General features: G+C 38.6%; 1 protein-coding gene across 1 annotated transcript; it reads right to left on the bottom strand.

The window, feature by feature from the left end:
- Nucleotides 1-5,522: 5,522 nt before the first annotated feature.
- Nucleotides 5,523-23,545, bottom strand: WDR75 (WD repeat domain 75). The gene is made up of 21 exons (XM_050900343.1): nucleotides 23,460-23,545; nucleotides 23,119-23,248; nucleotides 22,196-22,261; nucleotides 21,413-21,506; nucleotides 20,554-20,678; nucleotides 20,158-20,228; nucleotides 19,489-19,605; nucleotides 18,829-18,917; nucleotides 17,876-18,034; nucleotides 17,471-17,530; nucleotides 17,266-17,381; nucleotides 16,603-16,775; nucleotides 15,602-15,765; nucleotides 13,250-13,433; nucleotides 11,282-11,376; nucleotides 10,758-10,853; nucleotides 10,008-10,177; nucleotides 9,355-9,414; nucleotides 8,101-8,241; nucleotides 7,918-8,009; nucleotides 5,523-5,895 (listed from the first exon to the last, which is right to left on the bottom strand). The coding sequence occupies exons 1-21, from the start codon at nucleotides 23,543-23,545 to the stop codon at nucleotides 5,688-5,690; spliced, it is 2,496 nt and encodes an 831-aa protein (XP_050756300.1). The 3' UTR covers nucleotides 5,523-5,687.
- Nucleotides 23,546-23,919: the final 374 nt, after the last annotated feature.

Genomic DNA, 23,919 nt, shown 5'->3' with positions numbered 1-23,919 from the left:
GGTCGCTGCTTACACGTTCAAAGCATTTGAGAAACCTGCAACCTCAGAAACTGCTGATACACACATTCCCAGAGCTGTGTGGTAACTCTTCCTTACAGCCACATTATGTTATTTACCTAAAGGCTTCATTTGGTGTATTATGAACAATATTAAGAAGAAGTTCTTTAGAAGTAGCTTGGACTACATTCACTTTCAAACCAAACATACCACTCAGAACACTCTTTATAGCAGTATTTTAAGATTTAGTACTTTATCTTGTTGGTTATGTGTCTTTGACCCTGGACTATAAAGTCAAAGGGCACTTTGTCAATGATTTCTGAAGAGTCAGGATTTCATACTGAGTTGCTTTACAGTAACACAAATTTCATTCATGATTTCTGCAATCCGATAATGATTTCTTCTTGTGAAGATACTCTGTTGTGACAAGTTCTCCCCTTTATGTGCTAAGTTAGTAAAGTAGTTAAAATCCTGAGCTGTTCAGAGTATTACTTAAATGTCTTTTGCAACCTTAGAGGTGAGTGACCCTACTGCCCTGGCTAAATTCCAGTTTACATAATTATAATCTACTACTTAACTCACCAAAGAAATGCTGTGCAGAGGCCAAAACTGATGCCCGCACCGTTTGATCCAAACTGGGGTATCCACAGAGAATGGTGCCCTGCAGAGATTCCGCATCTGAAGCAGTGTTTGCTGTGTAATGCCGTGGTGTTAGCCGAGGTATAAATTCCTGCCTTTGCTTCTGCCATCACCAAAAAAGACTGCGGCAGATACTAAAGGTAATCAACAAGGACGACAAGCCAGAACAGAGAAAGAACAGGTTTTAGGACTGTCCAGAAACATTTGTCAGTATTAAATGACCCTGATGAAATTTGCCCTTGAAATTATCATAAATTAGTCAGAACAATATTTGACCTGTAAGCAATTAGCCCAAAGAAGGTCTGGAGGATAATTCTGATGCTTCTAAGGGCCTAGAGAAAAGCAAAAATGAAAGGTTAAAGGACATGATTTTTTGTTTAAATGAAACAGAGTAGCATGCTTTCATTTTTTTCTAAAGATTATTGTCAAAGTAGTTTACAACAAACATGGAAGAATAGCATAGAAATTTTGCAGGAAAGAAAGATTACTTTTATTAGGAAAAACTGTGACTCAGAATAGGTAAGCATTGAATAGATCACATAGATCATAGCATGACTTATCAGAGGTTTACACAATTGGACAGATATCAGTCAGGAATACGTATACCTCAGTTACTCTGCTTCAGGGCAAGAGGGTGGACTAGAAGGTCTGTTGAAGTTTCTCTGAGTTATATTTCAACTTGTTGTTTTCCTCTGTCCTATTCTCTGCTGATTCTAATTCTGGCTGTTACCATGTGCCTTAAAAGGCCCATTGCAGACTGGGATTTGGCAGATTGAGATATCTGAAGGAGGCTCCCCTGAAGTCAGACAGCGAAATGATTGTTAGGCAGAAATACATGTGAAATACAAAGATCCAGGTGATACTAAAATACCCTGCAGGAATTGCAGTTCTTATTTTTTCCTTATTCTTGAACAACTGAAAAAATATAGCCACCACTGTTTAGTAATACCAGCCTTTAACATAGCTTTCCTGCCAAGTCTGCCCACTGAGGACCAGGGTGTGTTTTGGAGCTGCTGTTTATTAGTAACCAGTCTGGGGCCACGAAATACCAGTGCACGGCAGTGATTTTCAGTCTATGTGGAACTAAGCTTGACTGGAACCAGTGGATTAAAATGACTGGTCACCTTTTCTCTGTATTTAGAGCAGTACCCAAGCGGTGTCACAGGAAAGCAGCATCTCAGTCAAATCCTGCTGCCTTGATGTATTTCATAAGGCCTTGCCTATCTATTTAATTTTTTTACAATGCTTTCATAGCTGCTGAAGTTTCAGGTCCTTGTGTTTATCTGACTGCTTGTCTGAGTGGAAAATTTTGGAAGTAAGCAATTCCCCCCTTGCATGGTGTGTCCCGCAGCCCAAATAAAGTTGTGACTGCTTCCATGAGAATCACTGTCCTGTGATGATGCATGAGGCACCCCAGAGTTATTGAACACTGACTTCTACATGTTGCAGAGGTATTTTATTACCTGTTGTATTTATCATGTAACTGAAATAACAACACTAAGTTCAATCGCTTTCTCTATGTTCTTTTATGTCAAATCTTTGATAAAGAATAATACAATCCTTATAAAGAAGCCTTTAGAAGATTAAGCACAAGCCAAAAAAATCAAATTAAGATTTGACTTAGGGCATCGCAGTAAATATGGAGAACTTTCACGGCCACAGAGATACACAAGGTTAAAAAAAAAAAAATTGAGGAACAGCAGAAAACAACTGTTTTAAAAATAAAGCATTCCAAAGCAGGCACAGACAGATGAGTTGCAGCCCTCCCTCTAAATTCTTCATCGTTGTAATTGCAATATCTTTCAGAAGACATTTTCAAAAAAGTTGGTCAGAATGTGCCTACTAAGTGTAGTAAAACTCTAACCAGAAATGTATTTCCTGCTTGAGTAGAAAAAACATACACACAAAACTACAAAGTGAGGACTCTCTTTGTTATCCCAGTACATTCAATCTAGTGTGCAAAGCAAAACAAATTTAGTAAAGACAAAGGTTAGACAACATAACTTTAACAACTGTATCTTTTCTTGATGAAGATTCCCAACACACTGCTCTACTACCTGAACACAAAACTAAATTGCATCTTTAGATACTGAATTGCATCTAAATTGTCTCTTGTTCACACCTGGTTATTTTCCAGTAAAGCACTTTACTTTAACAAGAACACATGAAGTTTAAAAAAAAAAAACAACCACACTAACAAGTATTGAGATTTCTTTCTTACCTTTAAAGCTGCACTTAAGTGTTGCTGACACAGTAATACAATACCAGGCTTTGATGCAGCCAGCGTTTTTGAAACAACATGCATATAGATCCCTCTACTCAACTTGCACTTGTTTTTCCACAGAGCTGAAGTCTGATGTTATTTAAGAAAAAAGACAAAAACCTTTCAGTGTGTCTTTCCTAGTATAGTGCATGGTTTTTTTTGGGGGGGGGGGGAGGAAATCTGTTTACTAATTTTTTTTTCTGTACTTTCTATTTTTTAAAATGTCTGAGTTTTCAAAACCTGTCATTTGTCAGTTACAGTCTTAACACATTTTCCCTATTTGTTCTGTTGAAACTTTTCATTTAGGGAAAAATCCATCAGGTCCAAGGTTCTGAAAAGGCTGTATCAGTTCTAGATCTGTAGATAAGAGGGATGGAAATAAAAATTGCATAATATTTGGAGAGCTGCGATTTTTCTTTTCAGCTATGTATACCAGAAGGTTATCTAAACAGCTGTTATAAAAAGGGAGGAAAATACAAAAGCAGAAAACTGGCTGTAGATATGACAGTGTTATTGTGTTTTCCTCCTCCTCTCAGTGTAAATTTGAGAGATACAAATAAAAAAAATAGATGAACTTTCAGGCAAACAAATTTTTAAAAACCTTAACAGGTTTTAAAATACATTATTTTTCTGTCTTACCAAGGCCTATAAACAACAAACCAAAGTGCCTAAAATATGAAAAGCTTTCCTTAACATTCATAGTAATTAGTCCTATGTAAGTAATCTATGATAGAAAATGTTGTCCCTCACAGTCATAAGTAATAAATAGTCTGAAGAGTTACAGTATGTAACTTTATTGTATGAGAAGCTGCAGAAGCCCTTTGCTGCCAAGTAATGAAATTAAGCCTAGCCAGCTTAGTCTGAAGCTATCACAATAAATTACGTATTTTTCACATTAATGTCTGATTGGAAGGAAACATAAAGAGCGTGCAATGCACTATCCTTGGACAGTTCACTCTACATTGCATGAAACAAATTCTAAGTAGGGCTCTTTATGCAAAGCAATGTCTATTGCAGTCTGTTTATATTCCCCACATTCATGTTTTGACATCCCTATGATTGTAGAATTTACAGAACAAAAGAAGTGCACTAGTTTTTCCACTTTTCTATAATAATGAGTTTTAAACTAATTTTTGGCTTTGATTCAGCCAGCATTGACCTATTGGTAGACTTATTTTTAATAACTGGAACTGGGGGTGGTGGTGGTGTCTGACTGACTTCACCGGGGCTCAGTCTGCCTGTGAGCGGGACGGGTGGCTGCAGGTGTGGCTCTACCCTCCCATCCTCTGTGAGGGGCTGCACAGGTACGAGATGCATTATAGCAGTACTTGGTTACTAGCATGTTAAAAAATGGCTTTTAAAGTTTGTCCTCTTAATAAAAGTGAGTTCAGAGCAGAGCACTCACCGCACACCCTCACCATGGCAGCCCCGACATACCAAGTCCCTCATTGCTATGTATACAGGTGAAGTGGTTGCTGTGTCACATTCTAGGTAATGCTACAACAGTCGCCTCCAGCTTTCAGCCTGTGAACTGCTTAATACAGAGATGAATGATGGTTAACTTGCCAGTATGTCAAGGGTCAGGAGTGTTTGCTACAAACAAACATTTGCATTCATGGTAAAATGTGAGAAGTACACCTTCCAGCAAAATCATTCTGAGGTGCTTTCCTTGATGCCTAAGGATGAATTTCAATGTTTTCTATACATGGATGGAAGTGATAGATTTTTGCCTGTTGTAGCATACGCCCCCCCCCAAAAAGTAAAAAGTGTTCCAATATATGGTGTTAGAAAAGGAGAGGGAGGAAAGGGTCCTCCACTTTGTTTTCAAGGCAGTAGCGAAGTAGGGCAAGCATGGTTTTCACTGACAAGAGTTGAAGTATCATTCCCGTTTCCAACATTTTTAATCTGAGTGTTTTTAGCAAAATATTGTTTCCTCAGAGCTTTTAGTAACCTGTGCAATTTCCATCAGCTTACCTTCATTCTGCACCACCCCAGGAGTCTGTATTCACTTTTAGGCCTTCAAATTTACTACTTCAAATTAGCTATACATATCAGAGTGTATAGTTACGTGATATATAGAAACTATAGCTGATGCATGAGAGGCCTACTAAGCTGGCTGTCAGGAAAAAGGACACATCTCCTTCTATACAGTGCAGTTTTCTTTATACTTGGAAAGGTTTCACTATGCTCTGATACATGTAAGTACCCTATGCCTAAGAATCTCTGTACTGTATGAACACCACCAAACATGTAGGTATCTATATTGTAGAATCAGGCATATTAAACCATTTGTCATCTGTCTCAACAGCTAGAGAGGAACTTCTGAGGAGGAGACTTGTTACTTACCCTCATACAGCACTACTAAGAACTATCCTGATTTCCCCTACCAGATCTTGAATTAAGTAGTCTTTTTAACTGAAGCTGTTTGCTGCTGTTGCTTTGGCAGCAGTAGCCCAGCCTCAGTGGGGGAGATTTTCAGCAGCTTAGCTGTCACTTTGCTAACCGATCACAAGTCAGATAATGAACTCAGTTTTGCTATTACCCTTTAAATACACTTGCAAGGGGAAAAAAACCCCCACAGGTTAAACGTTTTCTAAGGTCACAGAGAATCAGTAATAAACTAGGAGCAGAAGCAGCTTTTCAAAACTTTAATCCCTCCCCCCAGTTCTCCTTTCTTACAGAAACAGAGGCTGCTAAAATTTATGGCCAAAGGACTTGAAAGATTTTTTTGAAGAATATTTAATACACAAAACTTCAGCTTACAGTATAAAAAACACAAGATGTCTGTTTAGAAAGGTGATATCCAACTGTAGTCCATTTTTCTTATTTTCCGTAGCTCTTTTTCCTGGGATTTAGACAGTTTACATGTCATCTCTCCTAATAATTCCATACGACTTGTATCTTCTTGTTCCATTTCAGTAACATCTCTTTCTTCATCTGAATCATCCTCTGTTTTTTCACTTTCCATTTCTACTTCATCAGCAACTTCTTCAGCACTGTAAGAGGAAGATGATTGGAAACAACCCAATTAATGAAATTAATGGGTACTTTCACATACTATAGTATCACATACTATAGGAGAGAGGTAAGTTATCATGCAAATAACTAAGTAAACATTAGATTTTATTTCTTTTTTTAATCTCAGGCTACTTACAAACTACTACACTTCTCTTGCTATCTCAATTACAAGCCATTTTTCAAATAGCTGTCCTCTGTTTTAAGTAAACTTAAACAAAATATTTTTCTTTCTCCAAATATAATACATAATGTCAGAACAGGCAGATCAGCACATTATGTAAAAAGTTATAATCTCTCACTCCTACAGGATTAGAAACATTGGATACACTGGTAGATGAGACAATATTCGAGAAGGCCATTCTTCTCTTTCAAATGTGAAAAAGGTCACTTGGTCTTAAGAATTACTACAATACCCAGAGTGTTACTAGAAAAGAAAAAAGTTGGGTTTTTTGGTTGTTTTTTTTTTTTTAAACATAGGGAAGTGCTTAAACTGGCTGCTCCCTTCTGACTTCAAGAGTTAAACTTGTGCTGAAGTAGAAAGCACGCTTCCAAGGAATTATATAGAAGAGGTAACATTTACAATGTGGTAATTAATAGTATTAATTCAAATGTCTGTTGTATAAATATTTTGGATCTCATTAGGAATGACCTGCATGGCAGAACAGTAGTGGTCTCCTAAAAATCATCTGTTCTCATACAAACTATTTATCACTTACAAAATGTAAATGGTGAAACATGTATAATACATTAATATTATACTGCCAAGGAAAATAAAATTATTTAACAAGAAATTAATCTATACAGTGATATATTCTTGTCATTCTTCAAGAGCTCAATCCTACAGCCCTTATATGTAACTTTAAATGTGCAGTCATACTAAGTACCAGTGTCAAAGTACAAGCTCTACATGTGCAAATATTTACACAGGCCACTGAACTCGCAAATTCTTCAGTACTGAAACTACATGCAAGTTTCTATATATTCCTTGTATTAGATTTTTGCCAGCGTTTTTTTGATGTGGCAAAAAGACTTTTACTTGTGTCATCCAGTAAGAAAGCTAGCAATACCGGCCAACACAAGGTAGCAGAACTGATTATACTGCTGGTATGGCAGAATATAATGCACATGCAAAAACTACTCAAACTGGTGTCTTTTTCTGGGTAAACCCTGGCAGTGTAAAACATCCTCTCGCCGGTCTTTGCAAATTCAGAATGGCAGCTGATACCAACGACACACTTTCATCTCTGGCTTGGCAGAGTTTCATTAAATGCTTTAAAGAATAGATTGCACAAAAAATGCAAGCATTTAATTGCCTTCAGTGTAAGTGACACGATATTAATCCTAATACAAGACTACAGTCATAACCCTCGTGCCTGCATTCATGTTCTAGCAGCGTACATCGATCTCAGAGGAGCAAGCTACAATACATTAAGTACCTATCAAACTACTCCATTAAACTGGCATTAATGCATTGTAAGACAAGCTTAGCTAATTAACTGTGTTTACAGTATACACTCATATTTTGAGGCTTAGTTAGGAATGAAATTTGAGTTCTAAACAAACTGTTAAGATTAAACCTAAGGACTAACATCTTGGTGTATCTAGAAACAGAAACGAAGAATTATGCAGGAAGTCATCACAATATCAAATAAAGTTGAGAATCTGACATTTATCCAAAAATGCCACTAAAAACATTAAATCCCTGGAATAAAGTTAAATTCATAAAGAACATTTGAGTACCAAAGGCAACATTTTGCGTACAAGCACATTATGCCAAACAACAGCAAAAATAACAGCAACAAAAGAGCCAATAGACTGAACAGCCAGTACGTCCCAAAAACTGAGTTGTTTTAAAAAATCTTGCCACAATAAAGTGTTCTACTAGCTTATGTCAATAGAAGAATGAAGAGTGTTGGAAAACTGCTTTCACACTTTAAACAAAGATGCACATGATTTAAAATAAATTCACTAACTAAGGAGAGTTCTTCAATTTTTCTTACCTTTTGCTCTCTTTGGAGATGAGCAATGAATCAATAAATATAGGACAGAGGAAGGAAGCAGATGGCAAAACATGTGCTGGAGTGTGCAAAAGCTGAAAAAATAAAACAGAAGCTTTATGAAAGCTTTTGTTTATCATGATTTTGTTTATATACTTACTGTACACTTACTGTAATTACTCCTACCTCTTTGACAGCAGGTGAATCTTGCTCATGCTTATTACGAACTAGTTTTCCAAGGTCTATATCCTCTTGTGATTGCTGACGTCTGTGCTTTCTCAATAGCAAGCTAAATGGGGTCACTGGAAGACTTTCTTCTACTGCCAGCTTGAAAAAGGTGAAAGTTTTAAGTAGAATTTTAGTGTCACAAATCTAAGTTCTTTCTCATTTTCAGTTACCAAAATTCAGAATCAGCCTAGGTGACAAAACTCTACACTCAAACTTAACTCAACTGAGCCATATCGCTCTTTGTACTCATTCTCTGTCAGCCATCCTGAGAGAGTCCTACACAGAGGTAGTAAAACTCTCCAGGATCTGGACTCAAGAACACTAGATTTTAGTTGGTTGGTGATTAACTTCCAAATACAGAAGTTGGTGCGTGTGCCAGAAAAACTAAGCTTTCAGATTCCACTTATGACTAAAAGAGCATTTATACCCCAGCATCATCTGCTGAGTGATTTAATTGTGTAACTGGAAGCAAAACACGGCAACTTCTCTTCTGGCATTTTCCTAGAACAATATACCTTAATCTGAGTACCGAATTACTCCCCCACCCTCCAAAGAAACTGATTGCTTATAACCACATTCCCATTGGATTTTGTATTAGAAAGATATTAACTTCTACTTTGATCTATTTTATCTAACCAACCAAATCAATCCAGTGCTACTGTTTTATTCTGTTCAGTGGGTATAAAACACTTCTTCAACATGAATTTAAAAGATCGAATTTCCAGACTACTTCTCCACATAAGTACATACAGGAATGCAATTTTGAAATTCCTTCTCACTGATAAGTCACAATTGACTGACAACTGTTCCTCCTCATCAGAAAGCACAGTTCAGGACACACGCAAGGTTCCAGGTGTTAAAGAAACCAAAAGAAGGAAAGACCTTATTCAAATAACAGGTGTTTTTGCTTCATTTGTGTAATCTGAATCCTTTTAGAAAAGTATCCTTTTTTTTTGTTCAGGGGAAATGAGAAAAGGAGGGAGTAGCTTACTAATACTTCATTTTTTAAAAGTTTTTACAAACAGCAATTCTGTCAAAAAAAAAAAAAAGGGCAAATACAGATTACTGCCCCTTCAGCTAAGTGCCTATGACTCCATCTAAGGATTTGGTGTGCATTTTCATGACAGAAGGGAATTTGAATCTGACAAACTGAACACCAACAGAATTTTGAACTGCTCTGTACATCTCTGTCAGAACTTCTGTAAGAGGTACCTGTTTGCTTGACGGTGTAAGCCTTTCTTCTAGAGACTTTGTGCTAAGCGTCATTAGCTCCTAAAATACAGAATGATGTAGCAGAGTTATAGTACGTGAAACTGCTTTCCATATTTCCATACCTTGCCCACAGAAGCTTCAGGCTAGCCCAAAAGCTTTTGTCAGTCACGTGGAAGAGGCAAACACATTTCTTCCTCTTTATTTTATAAGGAAACTGAAAGGAAGCGGGAACGGACCTGGAGGCTCTATATAGACTTTTTGGGAAAACAAACAAACAAAAAAGACCCCAAACCACCCACCCACAAATTACAGGGAAAACTGAGTATCCTATGAAACATTTGGATAATCAGCAATAATACAGCTTCCAGGTGGTTAAGTTAAACAGCATAGGCAATGTTCCCAAATTATCTAGTTTCTTGTATGAATGAGGCAGCAGAAACTATTAGCAGTAGAAAACCAGTAAATAATCAATTTTGAGCTTAAGCTGTTTTGGCAGTGGAAAGCTTTTAATAAAGAACAAAGCATGGCTTACGCTGCCTTGAAATCACAACAAGAAACTCTTACACTCAACTGTAGAACTCTGAATTTGTATCAATCCACATTCAGGAAAATATTTTTTCCCCAGGAACCACCTGCCAATCACTATTTCTTACTTGTGTATCCGTAAGAAAAAATAGTTGGGATCTTCGTAGCCAAAGGTATTTTTCTGAGCCAATCGTTTCAGGTTCGTCTCTTGGAACGAAGGCAGCAAGCTGGATCTTTTCTTTACATAGGTTTCTCTGGATATAGATTGGCCGTGGCTCATTTGGTTTAAACACAAACACTGCAAAACCAAGAAAGTCTTCTCTTTAAATCATGAAATTCTAACCTTCCTGGATAGCTGTCAAAGCCCTTTGTATCATAGCCAGTAAGGGCTGGAAAGGATTGCCTTTAAGCACTAGTTTGCAGGCATTATAATTGGATAACCTTACTGCATAATAGAAGGTACCTTTCACAGTATTCCAATCCAGAGAACATACTTGGAAATTAACGTTTCTGTAGAACAGTAGCTCTAGGAAGAGTAATCATAGTCAAAGCTCTAAAATGTAGCTGTACAGTTCAACCACAGTTTTGCATTTACAGGAGAGGGTCAAGAACATTCAAGACCCTCACCCAGATAGCATGGTTAATCCTGTGCTGTATCCTGTACCAGAAACTAACTGTTGGATGAAAAGATGGGGAGCCAACATGCTTTACTTGGCTGCTGTTGTCAGACAGCAGTTTTCCACAGGTGCAAACACAGACTCAAGTCTGTCTTAGGGCTTTCATGGGGCTAAATTCTAAGAAAACCTTTTCTAGAAATTACGCTTTCACAGTTTTAAATTCCACTGACTATTACTTGTCAAAGAAGCCTTTGTACTCACAGCTGGACTCTTTTGCGAGCCATGAGACAGCAGCAATATGTTCTGAAAGGGGATCAGGTTGCAGAACTAAGATGTTGAGGTGGGCACTCCATTCCACTGAAAAGCAAACACAGCAACAGCCAGACATGAAAAGAAGGCATTCAGTTCTATCCCACTACTTTGCCAAACAAAAGGTCAAATGGGAATGACACACAGGGCCTTAACCTCTGGAAGAGGCATGCAACTTCACTTATTCCCAGATGAATAAAAATACACAAATACTATCAACTTCCCCATAAAATGTAGGAAATACTAGGTATTATTGTGTTATCAATCACCTAACTTAGAATTTACTATGCACATGCACACAAAGCACATGCACGCTGGACAGGATACTATCTTGACTGAAGTATGAAAATCATTACATTTCTATAGGACATTTTGTAGTGGGTCAATCTGGAATCAAATTAGAATTATTTTAAGGTTTCATAGTAAATTCAAGTGTTAAATGTTACCACTCGAGCACACATTTAAGCTGATCTTACATGCACAACTGAGCAGGTTCCAGCAACACAGAAAGCCATAATCAGTGGCACCAATAAGGTACTTGGAACATGTTAGTCTCCCAAAGCAGATGTTCCTACAGAAGTAAAAAGTCAAAACAAGTTAGTGACCTTCAGATTTCATCTTTGTTTCTCTATGTAGTAATCATTCATAAGTCACAAAAACATTCCGTTAAGATTTAGTTCTGATATTTAAATCAGGAGAAGTTTGCTTTTTGCTTTCACCTCTAGCGGCATGAAACTTCACACACAACAACCAGATAGGTCTGGGAGATTTAAAAGTATGCATAAATCTATAAGGATTACATGTTCCTACAACATTCTGATTTCAAGGAGTGATTTTAAGCTCTTAAATAAGTTACAAACCCATAAGTAAGCATACACATTGGGACTGGAAAATAAATTCCATATTTAAAGAATTTCTACTATTGCTCTAAGCACTAGAGAGTAGTAAAAAAAGTTATTCTTATAGGCTGCTCCAATTGAAGAAAGTGTGTGATTTGTTTTCACTTATTTTAATTTCTCATTCTCTTGTTTGAGAATAATAGAACAGCCTTTTGATTTCTAATGCTATAGAATGTTTTCAAAAAAGCTAATAAGGGACGGAATTTCTATATTAAAACATAGTCCTTTGAAGTTATACAATTAATACAGTCATTTAATATAGTCCTAATTTATTTCCTTTTAATACAGCGTATAGTAAAGGCTACAAAAGAAGCAGCTGGCCTTGCCATGTACCAAGCTGTCAAGAGAAGTTTTCTCCATAGATACAGCAAAGATGTGGCTTACATGCCTCCCATGATTTTCCTGCACACCAGTTTTAGAATCATGTTTCTCAATTTCTAATCTTAGAGGACCGGTATAAACAAAACGGACTTGATCACACAAAAGAAAAGCTTACAAACATACGCACAAAAACATGGAAGCAAGAAATCTCTGTATCTTTCTATGATTCTTTATGTCAGAGTCTTTAAAACATTGTGACCACGCAATATTTTGCTTTCCATTTTAGGTGTTTCCTGGAAGCGGGTATGTGAAATGCCTCTAACTTTACTGCAGTAATGACTTTGAGAAGCAAGTTTGAGAAGCAGCTAGAAAAACCTCAGCACTGAAAGAGAATGCTACAGTAGGTTTGTAGCATCTTCCTGTTTCAGCAATTTTTTAGATACAGAGATCTGGCACAGCGATTAAGTAGATGAACCAAGTGAGGTCACCTATTGCCCTATTTTTTCAAAATTATCATACGAAAAATGATACTTTACGAGGATCAGAAACTGCTGTATATTTGCACAGTCCAGGAAGCTCAATATTATGGCTGTCCTATTCTTTGAGTCTCTATCTTTTATCTCTACCATCGACCTATGCCATTCCTCATTATCCTTACACAACAGAACAGTATCTAGACCTTCAGGATGTCTTTTATCACGACAGCACACAATGGAGCATGCTGGGATAGTCTGCCAGGCAAACATGGATTTTCCAACAGAGGTTAGAAAGGATCAAGATATATATTTTATAATACAGATAATAAGGTCAATATGCCTTTATGGTTTATTGATATAATTTCTATTTGTATGCATGCGTACATGAATAAAGAACAAACTTCTTATATTTATACTTTTTCAGTACTTCAATTCATCCCTAGATTAATGGGGAAAAAGAGAAGGGCTATTAACACGCTACTGTGTGCCCAATGATACCTATTTGAGTATGGGAGGTACAGGAGTCATAAGCAAGTAAGAAGACAAAACTGCAAAGCTTGATCTAATTATTTTTAAACAGTAAGTTACCAACCACCTAAAAGCTATTTTAGAGTCTTTTCTATATATGAACTTAAGACTGTTAAATTCAATGTTTATGTGAACATATACAAGGTCTTGGACTACTATGAATTGATTCTTTCTGTTCCGAGAGTTCAAGACAGACATAAAAACCAGATGAAAAACATACCTTATTTTTCCAGGTGGATGGCAAAACGTACACTTAAGATCCCAAGTAACTGAATCCCATACAGTGACAGTTTCTTCAAAGCTAACAGCAAGCAAAGAGCCATCTTCTGAGAAACAGCAGTTAGTAGCTTGGTAGTTGTGGTAGCTGCCTACAAAGTCACAGCTCCAGCTCACACTTTGCTGTGCTGCATTGAATAAACAAGCTAGTTAGTTCAAGTCTATACATGAAGAAAGAAGAATTCAAGTATTAGGGCTGCAAAATAGGCTCAAGAGCAAGATAGTTTTGTCTCAGAAGGCTTACATTTCTGAAGAGTACAGAGAATCTGTCCTCTTCTAGTACGAGAAATATGTAGTAGGTTTTCCATTTGTCCTCAGTTTTGCATTTGAACAGTGAATCCCGAGACTGACATGGTACAATATTCACGTTTACTTTGCCAACTACATTAACTGTGCTCTCAAATAGTTAGATGAAAGATACTGAAGTAGATTCAACATTTAGTGTTCTGAAACATACTGTTCTTTTAAAACTGTAGCAAGAACATGAGCATTACTAAAAATTTGAACACAGGTTGCATTTGAGTCCAACAAAGCTCACGGTTCATTTACATAAAGTTTGAGGATCACAAAGTGACCCATCAGCATGCTTCCTTGTGTTGGTTGACCTGCCAGTGCATTCAGTTGGGATACCTTTCCCATTGTTGATAATTACCATAAAATAAACAGAAGCAAAGTGATGTACTTACCACGTAACATACATTTCCCAGTATAAATAAATTCATACAGCATGCTTTTGAAACATATAAGTAGGATGAGGAAAGAAAGGAAAATAAGTTCACCCTATGCTAAGATATCCTTTATATAATGGCTACAAGTTGATGATTAAAAGACCTGCCTGTAAAAAAAGCCAGAAACAATTCACTACTTTAAACTGCATGGCACCATCTAGAGGCATTGTGAGAGATCTGCTGCAAATAAAAACATGCCAAACTGTATTCTACTTATGAACTAATTAATTTATTAATATTTGTTGCACAGAAGCTGCAGCATGTTGAATCTTTCTACCTGAGCATTCCTACCCTGCCCCCCCTGGGCAAATACACCACAAAAGTCAGCACTAATTTGTCCTTCTACGCATGCCATGAAACAGAACTCTGTATAGTCACTTAAACAAACAAATACACAAAAACACCCCTCATGAGGCCAGATACAAAACTATCTTGAGAAGGAAACAGACCCCATTAGGTCTCATCCCCAGCCCACACTGTACTCAAGATCAAAGTATCTGCTCATTAAGATATAATCTAGGTTTAGAATCATTTACAAACAAAAAAAGAAAAAACAAAATACTCTTTCAGATACCATTGAGGGAGTTGCTATTAAGTAAATATATGCATAAATCCTAGTAAATGAATACAAGCTTTTCTTTTTTTTCTCATGAGCAGCCACTGTTGAGGAGCAAACAGCTTGGAAAGTCAGTTTGGTAAAGTAAGTTTGCCAAATGGACACCTTAGTAGTTCACAAGTACTTTTGAACATGTTTTCACCTGCCCATGAAATCACAAACACGTTACCAAACTGCAAGCAGTTCAGCAAGACCACTATGACATCTATTTGGGAACATGAAAAGATAAGACACCCAAGTGGCAGGGAAGTTCCAGCTCACTTCAGTGTGCCTGGCACCATAACATTTAAGTAAAAGGAAGTTAAGAAGCGGGAAATCTTTTGTATTTCACATCCAAAGGCATACAGGGTAATACACATCCCTCAGATGTTCTGTTTGAAACAAGTGAACATCAGCATGCACTACCTGAGTATCTTGGAAGTAGATCCTAAATATCCATTCTAGGACGTTCAAATATCTAACAGGAAGGAAGGATGTTCAAAAAAATGAACTCTGAAGTGGTGGAGCTGCAGAATGGCAAAATGCTATTATTTTACACTAAGTCAACTAAACCAGAGTAACACATTTCTGCATCCTGCTCCCTTGAGCAGAAGTCTCAAATAAAAAGACTACCAAGAGGAATGACAAAAATCCATTTTCCCACCATGGAAAAATCATTACCACGAACAATCCTTTAAACAATCAACACAGGCTGCCATTCCCTTCTGCAGCAGGCTTGGCAAGGTCTTTACTATTTCAGGAACCTCCATATCAATCAGTAATACTGCAAAACTATGAGAACACTCCATCACAGAGGATGCTCAGGAGAACACAATACTCCATTCAACAGCAGAAATAGATAAACGCATGGGACTTCAGGGCCCAGCTCTGAAAGGATGAAGTTAAGGTCAGAATTTCTATAGCATGTTACAAGGTAGCAAATAAGAGTAAGTTACATTTTGACCATACTTACCTTCCGGATCAGTGTCTTCTACCATCACCCAGACTTTAAACACACAGTCTCTGCCAGCTGTTACCAGTATCAGAGCGCCATGTTCCAATTCATCCATGTCACGAAAGCACATGTCTGTTATGTGGTCCTCATGGGGCATATTTATTCTAGTATTCAGCTTAAAGCTATAGGAAAAGAAAACAGAAGCTTGCCGTTTTATTTCATTTGGAACTTGGGGAAGATTTCAGTTTAAGATGATTCTGGAAGGGGCAGGGAAAAGAGGAATCAAAGAAACTCCTGTCTAATTAGATAGCTAAATGGTATCACATTTACAGATCACACTTCCCTAATCACTTCCATACAACAAGAGAGATTGTAGCCCAGTACTGAGAAAGGATTATCACTAAGCAAGCATCACACTCAAATATTCAGCCTGAACTCTGGGCGGTCTTTCCAGTACTTAGAAAATCAGTCACATAGCAAAATAAAGCTGATCTGTGTCGTAGCTTTGTTTCTTCTTTAAGAAAATAACAATTTATAGTCAAAATATATATTTTTTTAATAAGAAAATCAGGGAAAGTGAATGAACCAGATGCACATGTTAGCTAAAGAAAAAAAAATCAACAATAAAGTCATAATCTTCTGTACCCTAGAAGGCCTAATCAATTAACGATAGATTAGACAGAGGTGGGAAAACTGAACAAGCTACAGAACCATTCTGTTGAGTCCGTGATTTTTAATACCAAGTAAATATGTGAATTTAAGTCCCATGGTTAAAATAGCCTGTCTGATTAATATAAGTAGGTTAGATTCAGAGTAATTATTTCCAATCTGTATTTACTTGAACTCTGAGTGTTGTTTCAGATGCGTGTAAGCATGCATGGTAAACTCTCCCTAGGGTCTTCCCTAGAATTTTATTAGTTGATCTGGAAACCCTCTGCCTTTGCAAGACAAAGCCTGTGTAGCTATTTGTGCGATACTTTAGATTTTGACAGCTAGAAGGCCAACTCTATTATTGTTACCTTTGTGTTTCTTCATCATAGAACCACAGCTTCAACTGTAACTCAGGGTCAGTTACTTCTTCTCTCTCTTCTACTGTTGCTAACCACTTGCCTTCTGCACTAAATGCAACTTTTACCAAGTCAGTTTGGTTTAAGCCTGCCTGATGAATGTATTGTCGTTGCACAATATCCAACTGCAAAACAACAAGGCCAAAATTAAATTTCAAAATTCAAGTGTAGATTTAGAGATATCGTTCATAAAACCATGGAGAAAGGATGTTCTGAAAGCACTGATTAGAACTGACTGGGCTGTGGCATTAAAAAAAAAAAATGTGGGGAAAGCATAATTAGGGCATGTACATTCCACAATAATGCTAAGTGTAGAAAAGAAATGGGGCGGGGGGGGAGATAGATATTTTAGCAGGATTTTACCTAGAAATTTTTGACATTTAACAGGAGCAGCACACAGTTTTGAAGTATTTATTCAACTACCAACATTTAGCTGTTCTTAACAAATAAAAGAAGTTTGCGATAAAGCCGAAAACATCTCAGCTTGGAATCCAGTCTCACGGTATAGCTGCTGGCTTTTTTCCTGATTGCAATATTAAGTCTTCAAATAAATTCTGATGCATAACTTACTTGATTGAATAAGTTAAAGTTTTAGTACAAGCCCATCCAACTTACACTGAACAGCTGTTGGTCACTTTGGAGACAATAGAACTGCAAGTGGCCAGGCTCTCCATTCAGGACCAAAGCTTTGGTTCTAGGATCAACCACTAGACCAGTCTTGACATCTGTACCTGGAAACAAAAATCAGATGACAAATGACCTAAGATGGGAAGTGGCACATTCTGCCCTCTAAGTGGAAGATAAAATTTATTGCACTTACTTTTGATTAGCCCTTGAATACTTTTGGAAAATCTTAGGTTGCTGTTGATTATTGTAATTCCTGAAAGGGAAAGCAGATGAAGTCTTGCAAAAGGCTTCTGCAATGTAACTACTTCTCATGGTGGGGAAGGGACCTTAACCAACTGCACTTAATCCTATAAATGTATCTTTTCTCAATTTATGACACCCCTACATCAAGGTGGAAAGCCAAGTTACAGCAGCCGCCAGGCAAATCCACAGAACTGATGAAGGTGCACAAGATCACTTCGAGCATCTTGTTCTTTCAGATCAATACTGAACTTTTACGTAGTATCTAGTTAATTCATCTGAAATTAACAAAATAAAGCTCATACAGATTTGCATTCCATTTTACATTAAGCGATACTTAAAGTATGTTTTGGCTTACTGTTGTCTGTATGCAAGGTGCAACAGAGTGTGCCATCAGACGACATGGAGATGTACTCAATAGGAGATCCCAAACGAGGAAGGAAATCCTTCCGACAGTCTGATTCATTGTGCCACAGAACTAGAACAGATTCAACTCCGCCACTCAGCAAGCTGGTTCCTTTTCCGGTAAGAAAAATGCAGTTATAGGTTTTGCTTAAAAAAGTATCATCAGCATATGTGTTTACAATGACAGACAAACATAGGTTTCTCAAAAACCTTTCTTAAACTGTCACATACAAAGCAATTATTCCTTATATCTAGCCTGGGCAACACACATAGATATGTTTCTCATTATCCCATGTTAAATTGCTAGAGAAACTTGGATTAAGTAACAAGAATTTGTGCCTACAGTAAAATTTAAACAATGCTTTGGGAGTAGTAGATCCCATTACTTTCTGAATCAGCTGAGTACTTGTATTAGGATGTAGCTTAATTGTTCTCCTTCTATCATAAGTACTTTGCAGTAAGAAATATCCTAAGGAGAACAGTTCAAATCACACAATTCAGATGAAAGTTAACTGTATTTTTGCCACTAGGTTTGAACTCGGACTTATTTGGACTCAAGTAAGACTGGCAAGAACGCATCAGTATTACTGATGAGGGGGGTGGGAGGGGAGTGGAGGTGGGGGAAAGAGGTAAGAGGAGGGGTTAGATTTTACATTCTACCACAGAAGGCAGATATTTGACGTTATGAATGCCAATCAAGATATATCAAAAAATAACAACTGCTTCCATTTTTATTTCAGATCCTTCCTGGACATATTTAAAATTGTAGAAATTAATTTGTAAGTGGACAAACTTGAACTTCTATTGATTCTTCCCTCCCTGCTGCAACTCTTCAACTTTGAGACTTTTTGTTTGTTTGTTTGCTGGGGTGTTTTTTTGGTTGGTTTTTTTTTTTTCTTTACTCACCCCCCATAGAAAAAGCTAGATCCATGACGGTATCATGATGCCAGTGCAGTGTGGAAAACGTGTACTCTTTCTTGTGGTAGAAATTCCTCCTATGTGGGGAGGAACAGAACAGTTCTTTAAGCACAACATCAACAACAGAGCAAACAAAAGGAAATACTGAATTGAATCAAGTATACCATCCTCTCCTCTAACTTCTAGACTAGAGTTTCTTGTATGCTCAAGTGATGCAAAGGGAGGGAAGAAACCATGCCAGCAGGTTTTCGGCACCAGCATCTTAGACATGCTGAGCAACTCAGCGCTGCAGAGCAACTTGGCAAGCACATTGTTCTTAACCATGCAATTCCACTAGTGTGCTCTCCCTAGGACTCTACGTGCCCATAAGGAGTTATTTTAGCTGCTCCTGCATTACCTTTTCCAAATACAGTTTAGATTCGTGGAGCATAGCTTAACAGGAATATTTTCCCACTTGACATTAAACTGAGGCTGTACCCTGAACTCAATGTCAGTACTGCAGCTTCACAGGGCTTGCCACTCTTTGCTCATTATGACTTCTGAAAATGGCAACGCTAAGGACGAATTAGACTGCTTTGCTCAGGTTTCACTTAATTCCTATGGTCACATCAGTTTCTGGGGTACACAGTTGAATCAAAATGTGCATACCAGAGGCGAATCTTTCCATCAGCATGGCCAGTTGCAATACAATCCTCTGTAGGATGGCAGGCTATGCAAGTGAAGTGATTGTTTCCACCTTTTGTCTTCACTGCACTTACAGAAAACCTTCAAGAGTTAAGAAAGTAACTTTAATTATGAGTTGGGCGTTTTGCTTTAAACAAAGCTTCAAAAGTATCAGCTAATGCACATACAAATAATTCCGACTAGCAAAATTACACACCTCCAAGTTGTTATAGTTACAGGCACTCTCCAAAAAATAGTGACAGACTTATTTTTCTCTTTATTTCATTAGTTCTTTGCCTTCAATCAAGCTGAAAGATTTTTCCTTCCTTCTCTCCCTCTCTTCTTCCACCCTCCCTTCCTCCCCCTGCCTGTTTTGGCCCTGACCAAACTATGTCACTTGTTTCAGTCCAGCATCAGCCTAAGCATTTACCTGAAAAAAAAATACATGCCTGAGCTGAAAAGACAAGCTCCCAATGCCACTGCAGCACCTCACACTCTGCCTCTATGGGGAGCTTCTTATACAGTGACTACATCCCCTCCAGCATAAAACCAAATGGTTGCTGACAAATACAAAATAATGTGTGCACACATCACCACTTAACAAACACATATGATATATCGGACTGAATCAATACCTGACATTTTCATTCTTACCTGTTCAACTGTTTCTGTTTAAAAAAATAAACTTGGAGATTAACCTCCTTCACTGATGCCACATATTCACCCTGTTATAGTAAAACAACAACTTAGGACATACAGATTATGTTCTTACACATGAAAGAAAAAAAAAAATCATGTTTCACTACAAAGTACTTAAAATTGGAGATAACATATAAGCTGATGTTAAGTAAATATTTTCCTATTATAAGTGTTGTGGTTTTTTTTTCTAATAAAAGAAAGCGTAGGTCTTACACAGATTCGTTTAACTTCAGTCTTGTTTCAGTGCTGCTGTGCTTGTATGAAAGCATAAACAGCATATAGTTCATTTGAGAGGAAAAAAACCCCAACCAACACCCAACAGAAGAAAAAAATCCCAAAAGGTGAATATACTTCTCTTCCAAATGCAATATGCTTCGGTGACGCATCCACGCCATCCAAAACCACTGACAATTCCTTGGCTTCCAAATCTTGGCCTGCTGCTTTTGTCAGCTTAACTGAGACCAGCTGGAATGCATCTGACCAAAGAAAAATCTGTTATCAAAAGGCTTTTATGAACAAGTTTATGTACGCACTTTACAAAGGAGATTTACACCCCTTCTACCTTAAAACTAACATGTTAATACCTTCCAATATTTTTTATAAGTAATACCTTTCAAAAAATAACTGTTTCAGATATTTTAATTCAAACAATAGTATAGAAGATTGAGGATTAGATAGTGGATACCAGTGCAACTGTAAGCAGAAACCAAGCAAAGTTGCCTAATATTTGCTCTTGCTCTGAAGCGACATTTGTAGCAATACAGTTAAGAGTAAGGTCAAGCTATATTTATATTTATTTTAGACAAAATTCTAGGAAAAAATATCTAGGCATGCTGTTAAATAGGACAAGCCTATTTGTGTTAATACTGCTTAAGGTGGAAGAGCAGTCTCAAATACTGTAGCACACCCTATATCATGGTAAGCACCGCTTAAAGATTTATTGCATCTACAACATCAGATATCTGCAGTACATGCTTCAAAAGTGAAGACAGGCACTCTTCTAGACAAATATTAAAAAAATAGATGTCATAAAATGAAAACAGAAAAAAGGTACAAAATGCAGGACTGCAGACATCTGTCACAGGATTTAAGAAATATCTTCAAAATTAATATATTAAAGCACATTCTTGCAGCATACCATTCACTGACATGACAGTAGCTTAGACATAGAATGACTTAGATGACAAGGACGACGCTAATCATATTGTACCTCTTTCACCACTCTTTGGAATTACAACAAACACTGAGTCCTCAGAACTAGCAAGCGCGTACAGTGCCAGAAGTTTGGATCCTACAGTAAAAGTCTGAAGAAAAAAAGAGAAGGAGGTCAACAATTATTACACTTGCGCGTATGGTTTTCAACAGTGAATCATGCTAAGTTTTTACAATAAGGAAAACACATGTGCTTTAAAGAAACCTTGATGTATTAATTAACATTCTCAATTCCAAGATAAATAAAAGGATCTTTATTCTATCAAGGGCTAATACAAATGTTAAAACAGTACTAATAAAATATGAGACATCAGATTTACTGAAAAACCTGAAGGTACCTTACCCCTAATACAAAGCAGAAGGCGCACCTATAGGAAAGTGCCTCTCTTTAGCAGAAAATGGGAGCAACAGGACAGTTGGCAGCCCACGTTTTCAAGGCATCATATGTTTCTATTAGCTTATCACAAACTGCAGCACACTCCCGAAGAGCTACACTGGACTCTGAACTGCAGCAAGCAGCAAAGTTAGTATGTCAGTACACATCCCATCTTCTTCCCCAAAAGATTCTGCATCACCACGAATTTCTGCAGTGACACACACATCAAGGGCCACATTCTATTACTGCCATAAATAGATGGTTTTCAGGCTGTGTTAATAGCAGAACAACACATCTCAGACTGATTTGCGCCCATTTGTAGCAATAGCTGCAGAAATCCTTATTCTGCTATCAATGGGTCAAGAATAATTTTGATATGTGCTCAACAGGAATAACTCAACATACTTTAATGGGAATCCCATCCATGAAGTCCCACAGCTTAATGCTGCCATCAAGAGAGGAAGAATAGAGCTGAAGGAAAAAAAAAAATAAAAAATTAAAGTAATATATCAAAGCCAGCTTTTACATAAAATCACAGCTTAAAAGTTGAAGGATTGATCAATAGAACTGCCATTCTGAGTGGCTGAATCATCAAAAATACAGGGCACAAACCAGCTCTGTGCTGACTTCAAAGAAAGTGCAATGGAAATACAACACTATTATTCTAGTCTGAAATATACCTTTTCATGAAGTGTGAAAGAAACAACAGGTATTTGTGTTTAATCACTTGAGACTAACAGAGTATGCACAGATATCCATTATGTGAACATCTATTAACATTTGCATCAGATTTTGCATAGATAATATGCAGATGCAGTCCATCTTGGCAAACAATTCTTGTTTAGACACCAAAAAAACCCAAGCAAACTAAGAGCCAGAGCAGGAGCAGCAGGGAACAGGGAAGACAGGTTGCCAGTAGACAGAGAGCCACTGGGCAAATTAAATGGATTTAGTCAAATCTGCATCTGGATCAGCAGATACAGGGGCAAACACCAACCACAGTAAATGTTGCTGATTTTCTCACATGCTTCTTTTCCCCCTCCAATCACCAAAAAAATGGAAATTTTGCTGGTATTTCCATTTTGCTGTCATTCCATTCAACTAGTGTAATCCACATGACGTTTCACATTTTTATTTGTGGAAAACAGATATAATGTTTACCCTTCCCAGCAGATTTCAGAGAAACGTTAGCTCAACAACGCTATAGTCACTTCCAGCTCGTTCTCAAATTCCAGCCAACCCCCAAGCACCCGGGACAGCCCCGGCAGAAGCACATAAGCTCAGCCGATGGGGCAGGAGCACCCCCAGCACCCCCCCCGGCCCCCCACCTGCATGTGGTTGTGGGGGTTGAGCTGAATGCCCGTCACCAGGTCGGCGTGGCCCCCCATCACCCGCAGCGTCTCCTCGGTGGCCACATTGTACATCTTCACGAAGTCGCCGGAGGCGCATAGCAGGTACCTGGAGGGGAAGAAAAGCCATTACCCCGCCACCCGCGGGAGAGGGGACCCAAGCACCCCCCGGGGAGCGGCAGGCCGCGGTACCACCAGCTGGCAGCCGCCCCAGCTGTAGAGCTCAGGAGCCGCACACCCCCCCCCCCCCCCCCCCCCCGGGTAGAGGCCCGGGTAGAGGCCCAGACCCCGGCCCCGGCCCCGGCCCCGGCCCCACTTGCTTGGAGTCGGCGGAGAAGACGGCCCTGACACCGTGGAGGGTGCTGCCGCCGCATCGCACCACGCGGAGCGTCGCCGGCGCCACCATCTTCCCTCGGCGAAACCCCCGACCTTTCACCCCTGCCCCGACGAGCGCGGCCGCTCTCGCCCGGCCCTCCACTACGACTCTATGGTGCCCGGGCGCCTCGGTAAGTTCCACCCGCCGCCGACAGGGCGGCTCGGGCAGACTCGTGCCGGCGCTGGTTGGCTCCTCGGCTGTGACGTGCTGAGGGCGGGCTGCTCGTACGCCTCGCGGCTGTTCAGGGCGCTCCGCCGTCCGCTAACGGTCGCGTCGGGTATTCCTCTCAGAGACGGTGAGTGCGGGGGCCTGTTACCGCTGCCCGTAGGGGAGAGCCCGGCCGTCTGCCGGGTCCGGCCCTCCCGCAGAAACTTCTCACCCTCCCCTGGCCACGGCCTCTCTCC

The sequence above is a fragment of the Gymnogyps californianus genome, chromosome 7, assembly GCF_018139145.2.
Source record: "Gymnogyps californianus isolate 813 chromosome 7, ASM1813914v2, whole genome shotgun sequence".
Classification (NCBI taxonomy): domain Eukaryota; kingdom Metazoa; phylum Chordata; class Aves; order Accipitriformes; family Cathartidae; genus Gymnogyps; species Gymnogyps californianus.
This window is presented reverse-complemented; position numbering and strand designations above follow the sequence as displayed.

Bases quoted from the DNA above. Each gene is read 5' to 3' on its own strand.
- WDR75 (XM_050900343.1), bottom strand. From the start codon at position 23,545: ATGGTGGCGCCGGCGACGCTCCGCGTGGTGCGATGCGGCGGCAGCACC. The intron at 23,249-23,459 runs GCAAGTGGGGCC...CTTCCCCTCCAG, and splicing joins GTCTTCTCCGCCGACTCCAA to GTACCTGCTATGCGCCTCCG. The intron at 11,377-13,249 runs GTATGTTTTTCA...TTACTTCTGTAG, and splicing joins CATCCACCTGGAAAAATAAG to GAACATCTGCTTTGGGAGAC.